Source organism: Orycteropus afer, unplaced genomic scaffold, assembly GCF_000298275.1.
Source record: "Orycteropus afer afer isolate SDZICR_OR568_19922 unplaced genomic scaffold, OryAfe1.0 scaffold00168, whole genome shotgun sequence".
Classification (NCBI taxonomy): Eukaryota; Metazoa; Chordata; class Mammalia; order Tubulidentata; family Orycteropodidae; genus Orycteropus; species Orycteropus afer.
The window spans coordinates 477,544-499,093 of NW_006921755.1; the positions used below are offsets into that span (position 1 = coordinate 477,544).

Sequence of the window (21,550 nt, forward strand, 5' to 3'; positions counted from 1 at the left end):
ATGTATGTATTTGTAAAGGGAAACTCCCCTTGGGCAGATTGGCCACTCAGAACACAGTCATCTGATCCCATCATGGGAACAACCACACAGAACTGGGGTCCAGCCAAGTTGACACACAGCTCCAACTATCACACCATATTCTCCAGCAATGCTTCTACTATGAGGTATTTATTTACCCAAGGTATTTATTTTTCCAAAGAAAAGTGATCCCACAGAATGTGCAAAACATCAAACAATATAATTAATATCACATGCAAGTAAAATCTTAGTGAAGATAATTCAAAAATGGTTGCAGCAGTATATTGACAGAGAACTTCCAGAAATGCAAGCTGCATTCAGAAGAGGACGTGGAACAAGGGCTATCATTGCTGATGTCAGATGGATCTTGGCTGAAACCAAAGAATACCAGAAAGATGTTTACTTGTGTTTTATTGACTATGCAAAAATACTCGATTGTGTGGATCATAACAAATCGTGGATAATATTGAGAAGAATGGGAATTCCAGAACACTTGATTATACTCATGAGGAACCTGTACATAGATCAGGAGGCTGTTGTTCAAACAGAACAAGGGGATACTGCATGGTTAAAAATCAAGAAGGGAGTGCATCAAGGTTGTATCCTTTCACCGTACTTATTCAGCTTGTATGCTGAGCAAATAATCCGAGTAGCTGGTTTATATGAAGAACATGGCCTTGAAATTGGAGGAAGACTCATTAATAACCTGTGATACACAGATGACACAACTTTGCCTGCTGAAAGTGAGGATGGCTTGAAGCACTTACTGATGAAGATTAAAGAGTACAGTCTGCAGTATGGATTACACTTCAATATAAAGAAAACAAAAATCCTCACAACTGGTCCAATAAACAGCTTCATGATAAATGGAGTAAAGATTGACATTGTCAAGAACTTCATATTACTTGGTTCTATAATCAACACCAATGGAAGCAGCAGTCAAGACATCAGATGATGTATTACATTGGGCAAATCTGTTGCAAAAGACCTCTTTAATGTGCTGAAGAGCAAAGATATCTCCTTGAAGACTAAAGTGCGCCTAACCCAAGCCATGGTATCTTCAGTGGCCTCTTATGCATGTGGGAGCTCAGCAATAAATAAGGAAGATTGAAGAAGAATTGATGCTTTTGAGTTGTGGTGTTGGAGAAGAATGCCAAGGGTACCATTGGGTGCAGCTGGAATGCTCCTTGGAAGCAAGAATGGCCAGACTTTGTCTCACCTACTTTGGTCATGTTGCCAGAAGGAACCATTCCTTGGAGAAGAATGTCATGCTTGGTAAAGTGGAGGGTCTATCTGCCCTCAACATGACAGATAGACACAGTGGCTGCAATGATGGGCTCAGGTATAGCAAGGATTGTGAGGCTGGCACAAGACTGGGCAGTGTTATGTTCTGGTATGCAGAAGGTTGTGATGAGTTGAGGATGACTTGATGGCACCTAACAACATCAACAACAGCATATCTGTACTCATGTCTATATAGCTATATATCTCTACCACAATTCAACTATTTTTTTATTTGACCAGAAATTAAAAGAGAGTAATCCTTGATTATATGTCCTAACCTGTTTCCTATCAGTCATTCATTCACTCCTCACTGAATCCATTCTGTTGATGCACTAGGCTAATTTCAGTTACACCTAACACAGCAGGGGTTTGTCTAAAGGAACATAGAGGAGCGTGCCTAAGAGGACAAACGTTGGGTCAGATGAACTAGGCTCTGTGTTTGACTTCTTCAGCCTGTGACTTGACCAAGTTATTTAATCTCCGTAAAATTATTCTTGTATATAACAAGCCTTCCCCCACATTGTTTTATAAATGGGAGGTAATAAATACCTTCTTCATAAGGTTGATAGAAAAAATGAATGAAGCATTTGACTGCTAACCAGAAGGCTCGTGGTTCAAGCCCACCAGCCACTCCTTGGAAGGAAGGTTGGGCAATCTACTTCCATAGTGATGTTGCCTTGGAAACCCAAGAAGGGATCACTATGAGTCAGATCCGACTCCATAGCAGTTAAGTTTGGTTTTTTGGTTTATAAGAGCTGGAAGGAATTCTAGTGGTGCAGTGGTTAAAGCATTTGACTGTTAACCAGAAGGTCGATGGTTGGAAGCCACCAGCCTCTCTGCAGGAAAAAGATGAGGCGGTTTGCTTCTATAAAGATGTATAGCCTTGGAAATCCTATGGGGCAGTTCTACTCTGTGCTACAGGGTTGCTATGAGTCAGAATCACCTAGATGGCCGTGCTTTGTTTTGTTTTGTTTTTTCCTTTTAATAACAGATGGGATTTAGTAGCAGAGTGAGAACAGAAATGTTGCTTGATTTCCAACACATCATTCAGAAAGAATGATATAGAAGTGGTAATGATGGCAAGTAGTAATGTAGGTGGGAGGTATCTTGTTAGAACAGACCATACTATCACCTAGTTGAGAACAAGGGAAGTCTTAACAGTTCATATTTCCTGGTGCCAGGCACCATGCTAAGCAATTTACATGAATCTTCTTAATTTATCTTCACAGATATTTATGGACTGGACATTACTGTTATCCTCATTTTATAGATTTGAACCTCAGGCTCAGTTTCCCAAATTCACACAAGTAGGTAGGTGGCAGGGCTGCAACTCGCACTCAGAGAGGCTGACTTGAGGGCAGCACATTAACCACTGCACAGCCTGTGCTGACTCCCACAAGGTGGTGATAGATAACTTTCTTGATGCATATCCTCCCATTAAAGAAAAAAAGATCTATTTTTAAAAAAGAGAGAACAAAATCAGAAAAGTTTTAATGACTGGTAGAAAGGAGAATTCTAAAAAGAGGCCCATGGAATCAATTTACCCTAACAACTTGCTGTTGTTTGCTGTTACTGAGTTGGCCACCAACTCGTGGTGACCCTATGCGTACTGGAACAAAACATTGCCCAGTCCTGTGCCATAACCTTAATCTGTTGTTGATAGGACCATTGTAATCCATAGGTCTTTCATTGGCTTATTTTCATAGTTCTTTCGAGGTTTAATCTGGAAGCTCTGCTGAAAGCTATTGAACACCAGAACAACACACAGTCCTACAGCGCTAGATGGGTGGTGGCTACACATGAAGTGCACTGGCAGGGAATTGAACCTGGATCTCTTGTCTGTTGTTGTTATGTGCCATCGAGTTGGACCCAACTCATAGCCACTCCTCCTTGGCTTGCCGAGGCATTAACACTATGGAAGTAGATTGCCCAACCTTCCTTCCGAGGAGTTGCTGGTGGATTTGAACTGCCAGCATTCTGGTTAGCAGTCAAATGCCTTAGGCACTATGCTACCAGAATTCTACCACTAATAACTGTTAAAAAGATCAAATCATCACTGTCAAAAGAGAAATTATTATCTTTTGTATTCAGTTTTCAAAATCCAGCTTTCAGTGCTTAGCAACTCCATATTTTCTTTTTTTAATTTTTGTTGTGATTTGGGTGAAAGTTTACAAAGCAAATTCATTTTCCATACAGCAGCTCACATACACTTTGTCTCATGACATTGACTACAATTTCCCACAATGCAACAGCTCCCCTCCCACTTCCTCCTGATAGTTACTTCTTCCCTGTCTTTCCCTCCCATGTACTTCTGCCTTATGTTAGATCCCAGATAAGAATTGAACTTGGAATTTAGTTCCAGGATATGGTGTAGTATTGGGTGTCATTGAGTTGATGCCCATTCAGTGACCCTATGTACAACAGAATGAAACACTGCCTGGTCCTGCGCTATCCTCACAATTGTTGCTGTGCTTGAGCCCATTGTTGTCGTCACTGTCAATAACCATCTCATTGAGGATCTTTTTTACTGACCCTCTCCTTTACCAAATGTGATGTCCTTTTTCAGGGACGATGGGTCCCTCCTAATAACATGTCCAAAGTACATACGACAAAGTATCACCATCTTCACTTCTAAGAAGCATTTTAGCTGTATTTCTTCCAACACATATTTTTTGTTCTTCTGGCAATCTATGGTATTTTCTTTTTTCTTTTTCTTTATTTTCAGTTTACACTCCCACAGTGAGTTTTATTTTTATTTTTCCACATTTTAAATGCATTTTATTGAAATATAATTTATGTACAATGAAATACACAAAACTGAAGTGACATGGGTCAATGCATTTTTTTTTTTCTTTTGCAGTGTTCCATCCCCACCCCTTCCGCCCCTGGCAACCAACAAAGAAAGTTTCCCTCCATATACAAACATTGACCCTCCACAACAACGAACTAATATTATATTTGTTCTTCTGTAATTGACTTATTTCACTCAGCATAATGTCCTCCAAGTTCTTCCATATCATGTGGTATTTTGCAGACTCTACATTATTCTTTACTGCTGCATAGCATTCCATTATGTGTATGTACTATAGTTTGGTCATCCATTTTTCTGCTGATGGGCACATAGGTTGTTTCCATCTTTTTGCTCTATTATAAATAGTGCTTCAGTGAACAAGAGTGTGCATATATCTGTTCCTGTCCTGGCTCTCACCTCTCTAGGATATATAACTTGTAATGGGATTGCTGGGTCAAACGGTATCTCCAATTCCAGATTTTTAAGGAATCACCAGACTGCTTTCCACAATGGTTGTGTCACTTCACAGTCCCACCAGCAGTGTATGAGAGTCCCAATCTCTCCATATCTCTGCCAGCATTTGTTATTTTCCATCTCATTGAACCTTGCCATCAGTACTGGGGTGAGATAGTATCTCATTGTTGTTTTGATTTGCATCTCTCTGATAGCCAATGATTGTGAGCATCTCTTCATGTGTTAGCTAGCCACCTGAATATCCTCCTTGGTGAAGTGTCTGTTCATGTCTTTTGACCATTTTTCAATTGTATTGTTAATTCCTTTGGTGTTGAGGCATTGGAGTTTTCTATAAATCTTAGAGATAAGTCCTTGCCAGATATGTAATTATTGGCAAATATGAATTTATTGCTGTCATTTTTGTTATGTGCTTTTTCACGCTGTCAATTTCTTTGTTCCATGTAATTTTCTATGCTGAGCTCGTTTTGTTTATGAATCGTGTTATCACTTCCTCCGTTGCTATTGTTTTAGTATTTGCTAAATATTTGTGCTGCTCCTCTTTTTATTTTGATGTGAAAGTTTATCATTTTTCTTTGAGGTTACCCTGTGATTTATAGTTTTCTTCCCAAGTTTAGAATGGTCCATTCTGTCTTGTAGTTGTCTTAACTTTCCTACCATCTAGAAGTTCTGTAACAACACAGTTTTTTCCCTCTTTTTGGTTTGTAGTTGTCGTCATTTGTCAATTGATGTCTCTGATTCCCTGTTTACAATCTTGTAGGCTTATTTACTATGGATACTTCCATAGCTGGGTTGGTTTCTGGGTTATTTCATCATGTGTGTTAATGGTCAGTTGTTGTTGGCTGTTGTTGCTTCTCAGTCCAAAGGGTTCCATTAGCATGTCTTGTAAATTTGGTCTGGTTTTAACAAATTCCCTTAATTCAGCTTATCTGGAAATGTCCTAATTTCACCATGATATTTGAGGGACAGTTTTGCTGGGTACATAATTCTTTGTTGGAAATTATTCTCTTTCAGGGTTTTATATATACCATCCCGTTGTCTTTTCGCCTGCATGGTTTCTGCCGAGAAATCCGAGCTTAGTCTTATTGGTTGCCCACTGTAGGTAATTTTTCATTTTTCCTGTGCTGCTCTCAGGATCCTTTCTTTGTTTGTGGTTTTGGTGAGTGTGATAATGATATGTTTTGGTGACTTTCTTTTGGTCTATCCTGTTTGGGGTTCATTGGACATCCTGAATGGATATATTCTCATCTTTCATCAAACCAGGAAAAATCTCTTCCAACAAATCTTCGACAATTTTCTCTATGGTTTTATTTGTCTCTTCCTGTTCTGGAATTCCTATGACATGTAGATTATTCCTTTTGATAGTATCCCACATGAACCTTAGGCTTTCTTCATTTTGTTTTGATTTTTTTTCTGATTGATCCCTTTCCAAAGAAGTGTTCAGGTATCTGCCTTCAATCTCCCTAATTCTGTCTTCCATTGATTCAGTTCTGCTCCTTTGTCCAGTCAATGTCTTACATATTTCTGAGAATTTAGTATTAATCTTCTGGATTTCTGTATGTAGATTTTGTATCATTTCTAACTTGTCATTTATTTTGTCATTTTGTTCTTGTATTGTCTTTTAAAATTGTTGTAGAGTTTTCTCTGTTTTTTCCTCAATTTTGTCAGTGTTTTCCTTGATCTGTCTCTCAATTTGTTGAAGATACTTAAATATAACTCTTTTAAATTCCTTATCAGGAAGTTCCAATGCTGTGTCTTCCTCAGGGGTATGTTTTGTGTCTGTGTCCTGGTCCCTTGTTTCTCCTGCTTTATTTTGCTTCTTGGTGTGGACTGTGATGCGCTGTTGTCTCTGAGGCATTGTGACATTTTTGTGTTTGTATTTAATTGGTGAGTGTGTTAGACTGGGTTCTCTAGAGCAACAAAACCAGTAAATCTTATATATATGTATATATATAGAAATTTATCTTAGAAAAATGGCTCACACACTTATAGAAGCTGGCAAGTCCAAAGTTCCTGGATCAAACGTCAAGCTGGAGGCTTTTCCTGACTCTTGTAGCAGGAGAGGGTGAGGAGCTCAAGGTTGGCAGGCAGTGCACCGGCTGTTGACGCCGACAAATAACAAATCCAAAATCTCCGGGCCGAATGTTGGGTTGTTCCATCATGGACAGTTGTAGGCAGCACAACAGAATCCCAATCCACAGAAGAATGTCTCTTTTCCCAGGATGTACATAGATATACTGGAAGCAGGCCACACCCTTAGAGAAACTCCCTTTCAACAGATTGGCTGCTCAAAATATAATCATCTGATCCCATCATGGGAATAACCACATCACAGCAGCTTAAACCACACAGAATTGTGGTCCAGCCAAGTTGACACACAGTGAGTATATGTTGGAGTGACTTGCCCATGATTTTTGTTTTCTTTGTATGTTATCTACACAAACAGGGTACTGTGCTGTGCTCCTCTATTTACTAGTTGACAGCACTTATACGCTTACCACATATCTCCTTTCTTGTTGTCAGCCTCTTGTATGTCCCTGCCGACCTTGGCAGACAGAGCCTATTCTTAGGTCCTTGGAATCTGAATGAGAGTGCTGTCACTTTAAAATCCAATATGGTTGCCACTTGTAAAGATCCAAAATTGTTGCATCCTTGGTCACTTTAAATATCCAAAATGGCTGCTGCATGTAAACAATCAAAACAGCTGTGCCCTCCAGACAGTGGAAAATCAACAGCTCAGATTATCTCCCTCCTTGCTGTTTCCCTTCCTAGCCGTAGGCCACCAGTGTAGTCATCCCTGCAGCCTTTAGTGACCAGGGCTGATCTTTAGGTCAATTCTCAGATCCCAACACCACTTGGAAATATTCAGGATGTTGGTCCCGTCAGAGTCGTTGACAGTCCACAGCTCAGACCATCTCTGTACTCACTGTTTTCATTCAGGTGTTTCCACTAGTTGATGCCTAATCCACTTCTGTATAGTTCCTTTCAAAGCTTAGGGCTCCAGAATTATCTTCTGTATATCTGTCAATTGGTTTTTCTTTTCTTTGTTAAGAGGGTCTTTGTCACTTGTCTGCCTGTTCCTCCATCTTACTGGAGTCCTGGAGCTTTTTTCAGTCTATGGTATTTTCAGTATTCTTTGCCAGTGCCATAATTCAAAGGCATTAATTCGTTGTTCTCCCTTATTCATTGTCCAGGTTTCACATACATATGAGGCAATTGAAAATACCATGTCCTCAAAGTGGCATCTTTGCTCTTTTCACACTTTAAAGAAGTCTGTTACAGTACATTTGCCCAGTGCAATACATTGTTTGATTTCTTGAATTCTACTTCCATGGTCCTTGATTGTGGATGCAAGTAAAATTAAATCCTTGACTTCAATCTTTTCTCACATTTACCATGATGTTACTTAATAGTCCATTTGTGAGGATTTTTGTTTTCTTTATGTTGAAGCCCGTACTGAAGGCTGTAGTCTTTGATCTTCAAGTCCTCTTTACTTTCATCAAGCAAAGTTGTATGTAATTGTATGTTGTTACAGTCTTCCTCCAATCCTGATACCATGTTCTTCATATAGTCCAACTTCTGAGATTGTTTGCTCAGCATACAGATTGATTAAGTATGGTGAAAAGATACAACCCTGACACATACCTTTCTTGATATTAAACCACACAGTATCCCTTTGTTCTGCCTCTTGGCGTAAGTACAGGTTCTACATGAGGACAATGAAGTGTTCTGGGATTCCCATTCTTTACAAATGTTATCCATAATTTGTTATGATCCACACAGTCAAAGGCCTTTGCATAGTCAGTAAAACACAGGTAAACATCTTTCTGGTATTCTCTGCTTTCAGCCAGCATCCATCTGAGATCAGCAATGATATCCCTTGTTCCATGCCCTCTTCTGAATCTGGCTTGAATTTTTGGCAATTCCTTGTCCATGTACTGCTATAATTTTTTTTTTTTAATTATCTTCAGCAAAATTTTACTTGTGTGTGGTATTAATGATATTTTTTGATAATTTCAACATTCTTTTGGGTCGTCTTTCTTTTTTTTTTCACATTGTGATTTGGGTTAAAGTTTAGAGAATAAATTGGTTTCCATTTAACAATGCATATACATTTTATTTTATGACACTGATTGCAGTCCCCACAGTGTAACAGCACTCTTTCCACTTCCTCCTTGTGTTTACTATTTCTCTTCATCCTTCTTTCCTATCCCTTCCTCACTTCTGAGCTGTATCCCTGGGCAGTGCTTCCCTTTTGATCTTGAATAGTTTATTGTTCTAATAAGCACATACCTACCTGGTATTATTGTTCACCTTATAGGCCTGTCTATCATTTGGCTGAAAGTTAAGCCATGGGGCTGACTTCAGTCCCAAGCTTGAAGAATGTCTAAGGGCCATAGTCTTAGGTGTTTCACCAGTCTCTATCAGAACAGTAAGCCTACTCTTTTTTTTTTTTATGATTTTGCGTTTTGTTCCACATTTTTCTCTCACTCTACCTGGGACCTCATATTATGATCCCTTTCTGAGTGGTCAGCAGTGGTAGCTGAGCACATCTAATTCTTCTGGTCTTAGGGTCATGGAGGTTGGAGTTCACATGAGTCATTAGTGCTTTGGACTAATTGTTTCCTTGCATCTTTGATTTTCTTCAGTCTTCTTTGCTTCAGATGGGCAGAGACCAATAGTTTCCCCTTAGATAGCCACTCACAAGGTTTCAAGACCCCAATTGTTACTCATGAAAGTAGGATACAGAACATTGTCTTTGTGGACTATGTTATGCCATTTGACCTTAGTGTGCACGAGACTCTGGTGATGAACCCCCAGGCCCAGTGACTCATTCTCTCAAGGTATTTGGTTATGGCTAAGAAGTTTTCATCATTTTGCCCCTTATGTGCTCTTTTATATTCATGGAGAAATATTTGTGGTACATATAAATATATATGTAGAAATATCCTCTGTCAAACAAATAAATTTATGGGTGTTCCACTCACTTTCCTCCTGATGTTCAGCTTGTGTGTCTATGAATCCCAACCCACCCACTGCCATCAAGTTGATTCCAACTTGATGTGGAATCATAGTGACTCTATGGATCAGAGTAGAAGTGTTCCATAGGGTTTCCAAAACTGGAAGCAGACTGCTTCATCTTTCTCCCGTGGAGTGTCTGGTGAGTTCAAACTGCCGACCTTTTGGTTAGCAGCCAAATGGTTTAAATATATGTATTTACTCAGATTATAGTTGTCACTGTTATTATAGGATTAAGTGTGTTATAGTATTTATTTTTGTTATCTTTAACTCCTGTGCTCCTCTCAGTGTTTTCCTTTGCCTTGATAATTCTGTATTCTTTTCCCTTACTGTCTATTGCCTTCACTTCACCCAAGTTAATATATGTCTTAATAATAATAATAATAATAATAATGTGTGTACCTTCTAGTTAATGATTCGTCCTCCCTTCCCTCCGACTTCTAATAACCTTTAAAGAATTACTCTTTCTGTATGTTAACCTTTTCTTGACTTTTTACAGAAATGATAACATGCAATATTTGTGCTCTTCAGAGTGCCTAAGCCATTTGACTGCTAACCAGAAGCCTGGCAGTTCAAACCCACCAGCCACTCCTAGGAAGGAAGATGCTAGTGAGACTTGATGCTTGTGAGAATTTCAACTCAGCAATGGATTATCTTTCCTTGGAATGGGCACAAATATGGTTGGCCGAGTAGTTGTCTTCCAAATTCTTTGGCATAGACAAGTGAGCTCGTCCCATGTTGCATTTATTTATTGGAAACATCTTCAATTCCTGGATCCTTGTTTTTCGTCAATGCTTTCAGTGTAGCTTGGACTTGTTCCTTGAGTACCATTAGTTCTTGATCATATGCTGCATCTTGAATTGGCTGAAGATCTCTCAGTTGTTTTTGGTACAGTGACTCTGTATTTCTTCCCCCTCCTTTTGATGCTTCCTGTATCATTCAATATTTTGCTCATAGAATCCTTCAATATTATAACTTCACACTTGAATTTTTTCTTCAGTTCTTTCACCTTGAGAAATGCTAAAATGTATTCTTCCTTTTTGGTTTTCTAATGCTAGGTATTTGTACATTTCATTTTAATACTTTGTCTTCTCAATCTGCTCTTTGAAATCTTCTGCAGCTCTTTTATTTCATCATTTCATCCATTTCCTTTAGCTACTGTACATTCAAGAGCAAGTTTCAGTGTCTCTTCTGATATCCATTTTTGTCCTTTCTTTCCTGTCTTTTCAATGACCTTTTGCTTTCTTCCTATATGATGTGCTCGATATAATCCCACAATTTATGTAGTCTTTAGTCATCAATATTCTGTGCATCAAGTATATTCTTGAGATGATCTCTAAATTCAGATGGGATATACACTAAGTTGTATTTTGATTCTCATGGACTTGTTTTAATTTTCTTGAGCTTCAGTTTGAACTTGCACATGAGCAATTGATGGTCTGTTTTCAGCCAGCCCCTGACCTCATTCTGACTAATGATATTGAGCCTCTCTATCATCTCTTTTCACAGTTACAGTCTATTTGATTCTTGAGTTTTCACTCCAGTATGGTTCATGTGTATAGTTGGAATTTATGTTGTTGAAGGAAGGTATTTACAATGAATAAATTGTTGATCTTGCAGAATTCCATCATATGATCTCTGGTGGTGTGTCTGTCATCAAGGCCGTATTTTCTAACTACAAGTCCTTCTTCCTTGTTTCCACTTTTTGCATCCCAGTCATCCTTTGGTGGCTTACATGTTTCTGTGATGCTGGAAGCTATGCTACTGGTATTTCAGTTATCAGCAGGGTCACCCATAGTGGACAGATTTCAGTGGAATTTCCAGACTAAGATAGACTAGAATGAAAGACTTTGCAATCTACTTCTGGAAAAAATTGGCCAAAGAAAACCTTATGAATAGCGATGAAACATTGTGTGATATAGTGCTGGAAGGTGAACTTCTCAGGTTGGAAGGCACTCAAAATACAAATAAGGAAGAGCTCTCTCCTCAAAGTAGAGTTGACCTTAGTGATGTGGATAGAGTAAAGCTTTCAAGATCTTCATTTGCTGTTGTGGCACAACTCAAAATGAAAAGAAACAGTTACAAATTTCCAATAAAGACAGTAATGTGGATTGCATGAAGTATGAATCTAGGAAAATTGAAAGTTGTAAAAAAATGAAATAGAATGTATGAAGATCAATATCCTAGGCATTAGTCAGCTGAAATGGACTGGAATTGGGCATTTTGAGTTGGACAATCATATGGACTACTATGTTGACAACTTAAGAGAGGAATGGCATCACAGTCATCATTAATAAAACAATTTCAAGATCTGTCCTGAAGTATAATGCTGTCAGTGATAGGACAATATTTATATACCTGCAAGTTAGACCTGTTAATAGGACTGTTATTCAGATTTACCCACCAACCACTATAGCCAAAGATGAAGAAATTGAAGTTTTTTGGTTTTGTTTTTTTTTTTTTTTTTTGGTACTAATTTCTGTAGTGTGAAATTGAAAAAACATGTGATCGAGATGCATTGATAATTACTGGTTATTGGAAAGTACCAGGACAGAAACTTTATTTTTTTTATTATCCATTTCAACAAGTGAAACAAGGAAATCCAGCTGAACATTGGTGTGCCATCACCATAACTATATTAGCCTTTGTGGTTAGGTATTTGCTATTTGTGACCTTGATGTTTTTCTTTTTATTAACCTTGCCACATATCCTTTACTGTAAGTTATCCTAATCCTATCCCCCTTTTATTTGTAAGGAGGCAGGCTGTATATTAAAAAAAATTACTAAAGGTATATAGAAATTAAAGTAGGTTTATCTATATTTCATCCCATATTAAAAAGCCATTGAAATATAATGTTACTATCATAGATTTTCCTAAATAGTGAGTTCCCACGGAACATTTACGATATAACTTATTGGTCTTCCTTTGTTCATAACTTACCTATTCTTTAAGGTGAAATCACCTAGAATACTTTATGTTGTCTGATTTGTGATATCCTACCCATTGTTACTTTATTTCTTTATCTCCTGATACAATTTATCACTATACAATTGTAATTAAATATCAATACATGGTGTTATATGCAGCATGATAAAGTTACCTTTTGTATTCACATCAAATCTGTCCCTTGCTCTTCCCATTGTCAATGTCATGACTATCATCAGCATTCTTCCTACACCCTTAGTGGTTGTAGCATGGGCATTATCTATAAGCGACTTAGGAACACAGAATCTCAGGCCCTGTCCCCATCCTAGTAATCAGAGTCTGCGTTTTCCAAGCTCCCCAGGCAATGCTTATGCACATTAAAGTGAGAGAAGAGCTGTTCTCTTTTACGGAGTAACATGCTAACCTGCCACAAATGTCCCTGTTTGTCGTTTATACCTTTCTTTCTAAAACATAGCTCCAGTGGTGTTAGTCTCTTACTTCTTTGTCTGGTTACGAGAATTCACTTATGTATAAGCACCTTGATATTTTTGTTAAAAACACAGATTACCAGGCCTTTTCACTGATTTAATGGGTCTTAGGAAGGGTAGGAATCTGTTCTTTTTAACATGATTCTCGGGAGGTTCTGATGATCAGATAACACTCATCCATGATATAAGTTGAGCCGCCTTAGCATGGCCTTCAGGTGCACCTCAGTGTGGGCTTCGCCCTGTCCCCCCACTCTTTTCTTGCTACACTGAGACCCTGACTAAACTAAACTGTTCTCCCAGCACACATAGTATTTGCACCCCTCAGTGCCTTGGCTAATAACTCTTCCCTCCAGTCATTACTTCTTGGGATTCTTCCTGCCTTCCCTCAGATACCACTTCTTCTGGAGAATGGCACTGGCTCCTCCTAGCAGAACTAGGATTCCCTCTTCCTTGCACCCATCACTTTTTGCTTTTTTCTTTTAATACCTATCCCATTCTGCTTTGATTTATCATTGTTTATGCCCCATACATCAAATTATGAAACACATTTTTTAACAAATTTTATCATTTGTTTAACAATTGCTTGCAACATTTCAACATTTTTCGTGTGTACAATTTGGTGACATTAATTACGTTTATCATGTTGTCCAGCCATTACCATTATCCGTTTCCAATTTTTCCTATCACCTTCTTCTCCATACATCTTCCCCCACTGACCTAGTAAGCTCCCTGAAGAACAGACTTCTGTGTCTGATGTCTTTGTACTACTTGCACCTCTCCCCTTATGTTTATAATTTCCCATCATGAAGCTCTTATGAATACATTGAATTGAATGGAAATGTTTTTAAGAATTCATATCCTACTAAGCATCATTTATTAAAAGTCCTGAAAACCACAAATAATGTGAAATGAACAACAGAATATGGAGTATATTGGACACTTAGTGAATGTCTTAAAGGAGATTTTACCCACTAATAGTCTTATTTGCCTCTTTCATGACAATTTTTGTTGGCAGACACCAACCCATTCAACAGCTGAGGCTCTGTTGTACAGCCTGTGAGTGCTACCTGCCAATATCAGGGGCTTTCTTCCAGGTTTTGTCATTAGTATTTAAGGAGCTAATGAATTCTTCTGAATTATTTGGTGCTAGCACTTCTTAAAAAAATATAATAGAAAGGTTTTTTGTTTTCTTTTTCACAGCTATTTTTGAAAACCCAATCCCCTGTGTAAAAAAATGAAATTATGTCTACAGTCTGCTAGAATGTTTATATAAGATTTGTCATAATAACTTGTTCTTTTTGTTTCAGCAATTCAATACAACTTAAAAATACTTATTGCCCTCTTACAGGTGGTTAATAGTGAAAGATTCCTTTTTACTGTACATGAAACCAGATAGTGGTGCTATTGCGTTCGTCTTGCTGGTAGATAAAGAATTCAGAATTAAGGTGGGGAAGAAGGAGACAGAGATTAAATATGGACTCCGAATTGATAATCTCTCAAGGTAGACATTTTAAATATTTTTTTAAAGATTTCTACTAAAATCTCTTAAAAACATTAAATTTTTTCTCTTAACTTTAAGTGATATAGGTAAAATTATTTATATGTCCAAAATTATTAAGAAGTCATTGTCAATCACAGTGAATGAAAGTAATTTTTCCTTGTACATCATTTTAAGGATAGAATATCCTTTGTGAAACAGAAACCAAAAAAGAAAATCATTCCATTTTTAGATATATGCCTGTTTTAACAAAATTTACTGCTCATTAATACCAATTGACCAAACAAATAAATTAAGGGATGATAGTTCCCATTTTAAAAAAAATAAAATAACATTTTTACTTTATAAATTTATATCCTTTAATTAAACAAGTGATCTTATTTATAAATATTCTGTACATACACAGATTTTAAGAAAGATATCTTGAAAAGATAACTCAAGTGTACATTTACCATGGATGTTATTAGTAAGTGTGTATGTGTGTTTATATACATGTTTCTTTTTGGAAGACTGTAGTTATACCATGTGTGTCTTTCTCCATTTACCTATACACATATAATACAGCCTTATGTATGTGAAAAAAAAAATATATATATATATACACACACACACATGGGAGCTCTGGTAGCATAGTGGCTAAAACACTTGCCTGCTAACCAGACGGCTGGCGGTTCAAACCCTCCAGCCACTCCTCGGAAGGAAGGTTGGGCAATCCTACTTCCGCAGTGATACTGCCTCAGAAACCCAAGGAGGGGTCGCTATGAGTCGGGTTTGACTCGACGGCACATAACAACAACAAATATACACACTTTTTTTATACACATACACATACATACATACACATATATATCCCTAGTATATATATATATGTTTGTGTATGTGTAAAAAGATGCTGAAATTCCTGATTCTCGGAAGGAAGATGGGGCAATCTACTTTTGTAGTGATACTGCCTCGGAAACCCAAGGAGGGGTCGCTATGAGTCAGGTCCTACTTGATGGCACATAACAACAACAACAACAACAACTTTGGCAATGGAAGGTTCAGGATTAGTCATTGGAAATACAATGACTGCCTTAAACTTTCTTCCTATTGCTGCATTTCTATTTTCCAGAGGGCAGCAGAGTCAGGCCATAATTCTCATTGGTCCTTGTAACGGTTACTTTTTTGGCCTACCCTGTGCAGCACTGCCAAATGAGTCCATCCAAATCCACATCTCCTTAGCTTCCTTCCTAGTTTAAGCTCTTCCAACCATCTACCAAATTACCCCCAATTCCTCCATTTATGATATAAAATTCTTTATCTCTCTTACTTAATTTGCAGCCACACCCTGTTATAGCCCTTCAGGCACAGTGAAGGCAGTTCTTTTACCATCCCTCCTCACACATTTCTTCTTTCCTCTTTACCTTTGCTCTTCCTGTCTCCATGTTTGACAAAGTTTTTATTTTTCTTATCTCCGATCCACATACTGTGACAAGGCCTCCCCTTATCACTTCGGTTTTCCACAAAATCTTGTCATAACTGGTTTTCAGAGGCATTTCAACTCACATTCTACTAGCTTCATCAGTTTGGCCTAAGCCTAGGCAGCCCCATGACTTCTGGCCCCTGACCTGGGAAATTTCTTTCTTTTTCTACCCTTGATGGATGCTTCATTCCTCTCAGCTCCACTATGTCTCTACCTCCCCGTCTCCACATCCTAGCAACATTAGGCATTCTGATGGTTCAGTGGCTTTTCAGATAAGAGCCAGTTATCAATCTCTGACATATTGAAGGGAGTGGTTTGGGTACCCTTAATCTACTAACCAGAAGTTTGGTGATTCAAACCCACCCAGCAGCTCCATGGGAGAAGAGATTTGACAATCCACTCTTGTAAAGATTGCAGCCTAGAAAACCCTATGGAGCGTTCTATTCTGTGACATTGGGTCACTTTGAGCAAGAATCTACTCAATAGCACTCAAAACCACAACAATCTTTATAAATAAATATTTTAGGGTCTGTGAACATAGCCCCTTCCTTGCTTCTCATCAGGATTATTGTATTCCCCCTAAAAACAATCTCTCCCTCCACACTCAATCAAACCCCCTGCCAGCAAGTTGATTCTGACTCATAGCAACTCTATAGGGCAGAGTAGAACTGTTGGATAGCATTTCCAAGGCTGTAAATATTTTCAGGTGCAAACTGCCTCATCTTTTTCCTTCAGAACAGCTGGTGGGTTTGAACCACATACCTCTTGGTTAATGTCAAAACACATTAACCCACTGTACCAGCAAGGCTCCTTCCCTCACTCACAGTCCTCTGCTTATATGGGAATGGGGATGGACTTATCAGCACTTATAAATCTGTAACAGTTTAGGATAGTTTTGTCATGAGTAATAGAAAAATCCAATGAAAACTGGCTTACACTAAATCAGAATTAATCAGTCTCATTGGTTCCAGATATGGCTGATTCTGGCCTTCTTCTGTGGCTCTGCTCCACTTGCTAGATGGTCACTTCATGGCTACTTCCCACCATTCACATCAAATTCAGCACAAAGGAAAGAGTCTCTTCCTGCCATTTCCGAGCTAGTCCTCAGATTCTTCTCTGACTGGGTAGAGCTGAATCACATACTCAGCCCTGAACCAGTCTCTGGGATCAGGAGGATGGAATATGCCATTTTGCTTGTCATTGGTTGGTCAGAATAGGGAAGGGATGCCCTCCTAAAGACTAATTAGGATGATATTTCCAGAAGGCAAGGGAATGAATGCCAGGGAGCAGAAAAAGAAGTGTCCTTTATAGGAGCCATCAACTCTTTACCCAACTCTTAAAAGAAAGACCTTGCCTTATATTTTTTGTTATTCTCCTTACAGCCTAGCTCAACTCTAAGTCTACAATAAGTAGACTAATGTGTGTTTGTATGAGTGAATAAGTGGGTGAGTGAATAAACAATCTGAAATTTAATTTGTGATATATTGAATATAATTAGAAATCCTTCTAGAAAATTTTTAAAGCCTGCTTTTTTGATATAGGATAAGATACTGTTTGCCTAAAATTGTCAATTTATGTTTGCTGCAGTAACAAAATAAAACCTGGCATATTTAATCTTAAATTTATTTTAAAAAACAGAACACAGAGTGACCATTCTTTTCCTCATTTTGCTTTTCTTTGAAGGACGCTTATTTTAAAATGCAACAGCTATAGACATGCTCGCTGGTGGGGGGGAGCTATAGAAGAATTCATCCACAGACATGGCGCCAACTTTCTCAAAGATCATCGGTTTGGGTCATATGCTGCTATCCAAGAGCACACTTTAGCTAAATGGTAAGATCTTTTTGCTCTAAGACTGTCAAGGAAGCCATAACATCTAATATTATAGTGGACTAAATTCACATGGAGGTGATTTTCAAAATTGTGAAAAGATACATAATGAGCCTGGTAGCATAGTGGCTAAAGCACTTGACTGCTTAACCAGAAGGCTGGCGGTTCAAACCCACCAGCCACTCCTCGGAAGGAAGGTTGGGCAATCCTACTTCCGTAGTGATACTGCCTCGGAAACCCAAGGAGGGGTCGCTATGAGTCGGGCCGACTCGACGGCACATAACAACAACAACAACAACAAGCCTCTCTTTTATAGGCATTTATGGGAATACCTAGGGGAGCTTTGGTGGCTTAGAGCCTAAGGCACTTGACTGCTAACCAGAAGTCTGGTGGTTCAGATCCACCAGCTACTCCTCAGAAGGAAGGTTGGGCAATCTACTTCCATAGAGATACCACCTCAGAAACCCAAGGAAGGGTTGCTATGAGTCAAATCAACTCAACGGCAATGTGTTTGGTTTTTTTCAGTTTTTTGTTTTTTAAAACAGGATTATCTGAGCATAGAATAGTTTTCCTATTTTTGTTTTCATGATTTTTCACAGTGAACTTTATATAGCTAGCTTTCGATTTTGAAGTCTGATTTTTAAAGCTGTCGGTGGCTTTCTAACCTCACACATTTTCTTAATGAGGCAAATGGAAGATTTGTTTAAGTCATTAGCCATAATTTAGGAAAGAGAATTTAATTGCTAGATACTTCTTTTAAAATCAGGTTTAGCATGTTTTTCTACCCATGGATTGGAGACTAGGCTGCTTTAAGTCTCAGAAGAACAACCATGTATGAGTTCAGCCAAAAGAAAAACGAAGAAACTTATCGCCATCGAGTCAGTTCCAAATCACAATGACCCTCCAAGTAGAACTGCCCCAAAGGTTTCCAAGGTCATAGTTTTTATGGAAGCAGGTGCCACATCTTTCTCCTACAGAGGAGTAGCTAGTAGGTTCAATGCACCAACCTTTCTGTTAACAGCTGAGCGCTTAACCACTGCACCACCAGTTCAATTCCTTTTGAATTCAACAAGATGGGAGAATTCATCAGGCCTCTCAATAATGATGAGGCTTAAGTTGTTGTTCTCTGGGCAAAAAAAGAGGGAGCTCTGGTGGTGCTGTGGTTAAAGCATTGGGCTGCTAACCCAGAAGGTCAGTACCCACCAGCCACTCCACAGGAGAAAGATGGGGCAGTCTGCTTCAGTAAAGGTTTACAGCCTTGGAAACCCTATGGGGCAGTTCTACTCTGTCCAACAGGGTCACTGTGAGTCAGAATTGACCCGATAGCAGTGAGTTTGGTTTGGTTAAGCAAAGAAGAATCAGTTTGCTTACTTCTGTCTGCTTACTGTCCTTCTCAGGTATCAGATGGTAGGTAATGTTTTCAATTTTTGTTTCCCAGTCACACACTATAAAATGGTTGTGTGCAGACTCTAGGCCTGTGATTTCCATGTTGTGCTTTACTGTAGGATATGTTTATTTTCTTTCTTTCTTTATTTTATTTTTGTAAAAAACAAAACACCACCAACAAGAAAATAAAAAAACCTTGTCTTTCAGGTATGTTAACGCCAAAGGATATTTTGAAGATGTGGCAAACGCAATGGAAGAGGCTAAGGAAGAGATTTTTATCACAGATTGGTGGTTAGTATTTGTCCCTGGGGATTTTGTCTTGGATATCTAAATGTTTAGAAGTTTACAAAGTGTAGTGCTGTTCAAGAATCGTGTGTTACGGAAGTCGGCCATATCCACAGATGGTTTGGCCAGTCTCAACCAATTAACTGTAATAGCATCCAGTCAAAGACCTTTTCAAAACACTTGGAATCCAAATATATTCTTAAAATATTTAACTTGAACAATTTTGTTTTTGTCTCCATTTGGAAGGAGATACTCAAGTATTCGTTTGAGTAAAGATTATGCTGCAAGGCAAATGTAGTTGTGGAAAGTTATGGAAAATAATCCTCTTTGGGCACCTTTGCTCATTTCAGTGTGTCTGCTACCAGGTCCAGTGAAGATATTTTGTCTGAATTATGTCTCTTTGATGTTGAAATTGTTCTGTTTGCCTATTACTTTTAAAAACATCCTTTGTCATGACTAGGGCTGGTCAATTATTCTGGTAATACACCAAGTTTCAACTTTCTGATCCTTTCAAAGTTTGTGAGAATTTATGATGCTTATTAAGGTCACCAGAAGTCTTGCATCTAAAACTCATTTAGCTCTTGGGAAATTTTACTCCTGGAATTGATGTAGGCTTTGTAGTCTGACTTCAGTTCAATTGCCTGTCTGCCTGAATATTTAAAACCCATTGCAAAGGCCAAAATCAACTACAGTGGAAATGGAAATATCTAAAATATGTTTTCATTCTAAGAATTCAGTTGCCTAAAAGTGCCTCTTATTTTCTGTTTTTTTTTTCCCAAAATGATGCCTTATATGAGAACTATGAAAATATCATCATAACTTATTTCTTCTAATTCTAGTTATTATGGAGAGAGAAGAGTAGAATATGAACCCATTTTCTTATATGGTTTTGCATCAGTGACATGGAAATACCAAATTCGTGGACAATTTACTTTTTTCAACCTTGGCACTATTGGCATTGGATGATATGTTTCTTTGTTGTAGGAGATTGTCCTTTGCATTGTAGGATGTTTATCGGGACCCCTGGCCTCTGCTCATTAAGCTTCAGTAGCCACCTCCTAGTTGTGACAACAAAAATATCTACAGACTTTGCCAAATGTCCTTTGGGGGAAACATCTGCCTGGTTGAGACTCACTGACCTAAAGTCAATAGATTGCTATGTGACTGACAGTATGTCTGTGAATCAGTTTATTCTCATATCCATGGTGGAGCTTAATCATACAATTTGTGATTTTGACAAATTTGTCTTTTTGGTCAGTTTCATTCTTAGGATTTTTTTTCCTCTTTTGAGTATTTTGTAAACACGAGAATAAATTCAAGTTTAATGTAGTACTATATTCTTTTTTAAAAAATATTTCTGGCAAAGACTGAGAAAGATCGAAAATTTTTCCATTGAGTGCATATTTTTATGCTTTGTGTAAGAAAATAGTATCTCTTTTAAAGGTCCGGAACACTAAAACACAGGCTTTCATTTTAAACATCTAAGGAGATGAAGGCCTGAAAGTTTTTTCTTCTACTGTCAGCAAGAGAATGAATCAGAAGGGTATTTCTTTTTAGTGACTGCACTAGGATAACATCTTATTACAACATGCTCTTTGAAATAAGAAAATAACAAACCCCTGATATATTTGGATCTGAGAGTGTGAAAACATATTCAGGAATGCAGTTGTCCTTAAGAGGCTTCAAATTTAATTCAAAAGACAGCATATGGTATACTTATGTGAAAACTGACGACCAGAACTAAACTAGTTCACAGACATAGTACCAGGCACATAACGATCTATTGGCTTTAGGTCAGTGATTCTCAACCAGGGAGATGTTGCCCCCTAAGGACATTTGGCAAAGTCTGTAGATATTTTTGTTGTCACAACTAGGAGGTGACTACTGAAGCCTAATAGGTAGAGGCCAGGGGTGCTGATAAACATCCTACAATGCAAAGGATGTACTTCTAAAACAATTAGCATGCAAGCAGGGCAAACACAGTGAAATGAGGAACAAAAGTAAATCCTAGGGACCTACAAGTGCTTAGTTCTGGTTGTTATTAATTCATTTATTCATCCATTGGTTAATTATTTGCTCATTCATTCAAGAG

General features: G+C 38.2%; 1 protein-coding gene across 1 annotated transcript in view; it reads left to right on the forward strand.

Moving 5' to 3' along the window:
* PLD1 (phospholipase D1) overlaps positions 1-21,550 on the forward strand; it is a 233,712-nt gene that overhangs the window by 24,608 nt on the left and 187,554 nt on the right. The window contains exons 8-10 of the mRNA XM_007946610.1: positions 14,346-14,498; positions 17,641-17,790; positions 19,381-19,464. Of these exons, the coding sequence (XP_007944801.1) occupies positions 14,346-14,498; positions 17,641-17,790; positions 19,381-19,464 (387 nt within the window). The remainder of the gene's footprint in view (positions 1-14,345; positions 14,499-17,640; positions 17,791-19,380; positions 19,465-21,550) is intronic.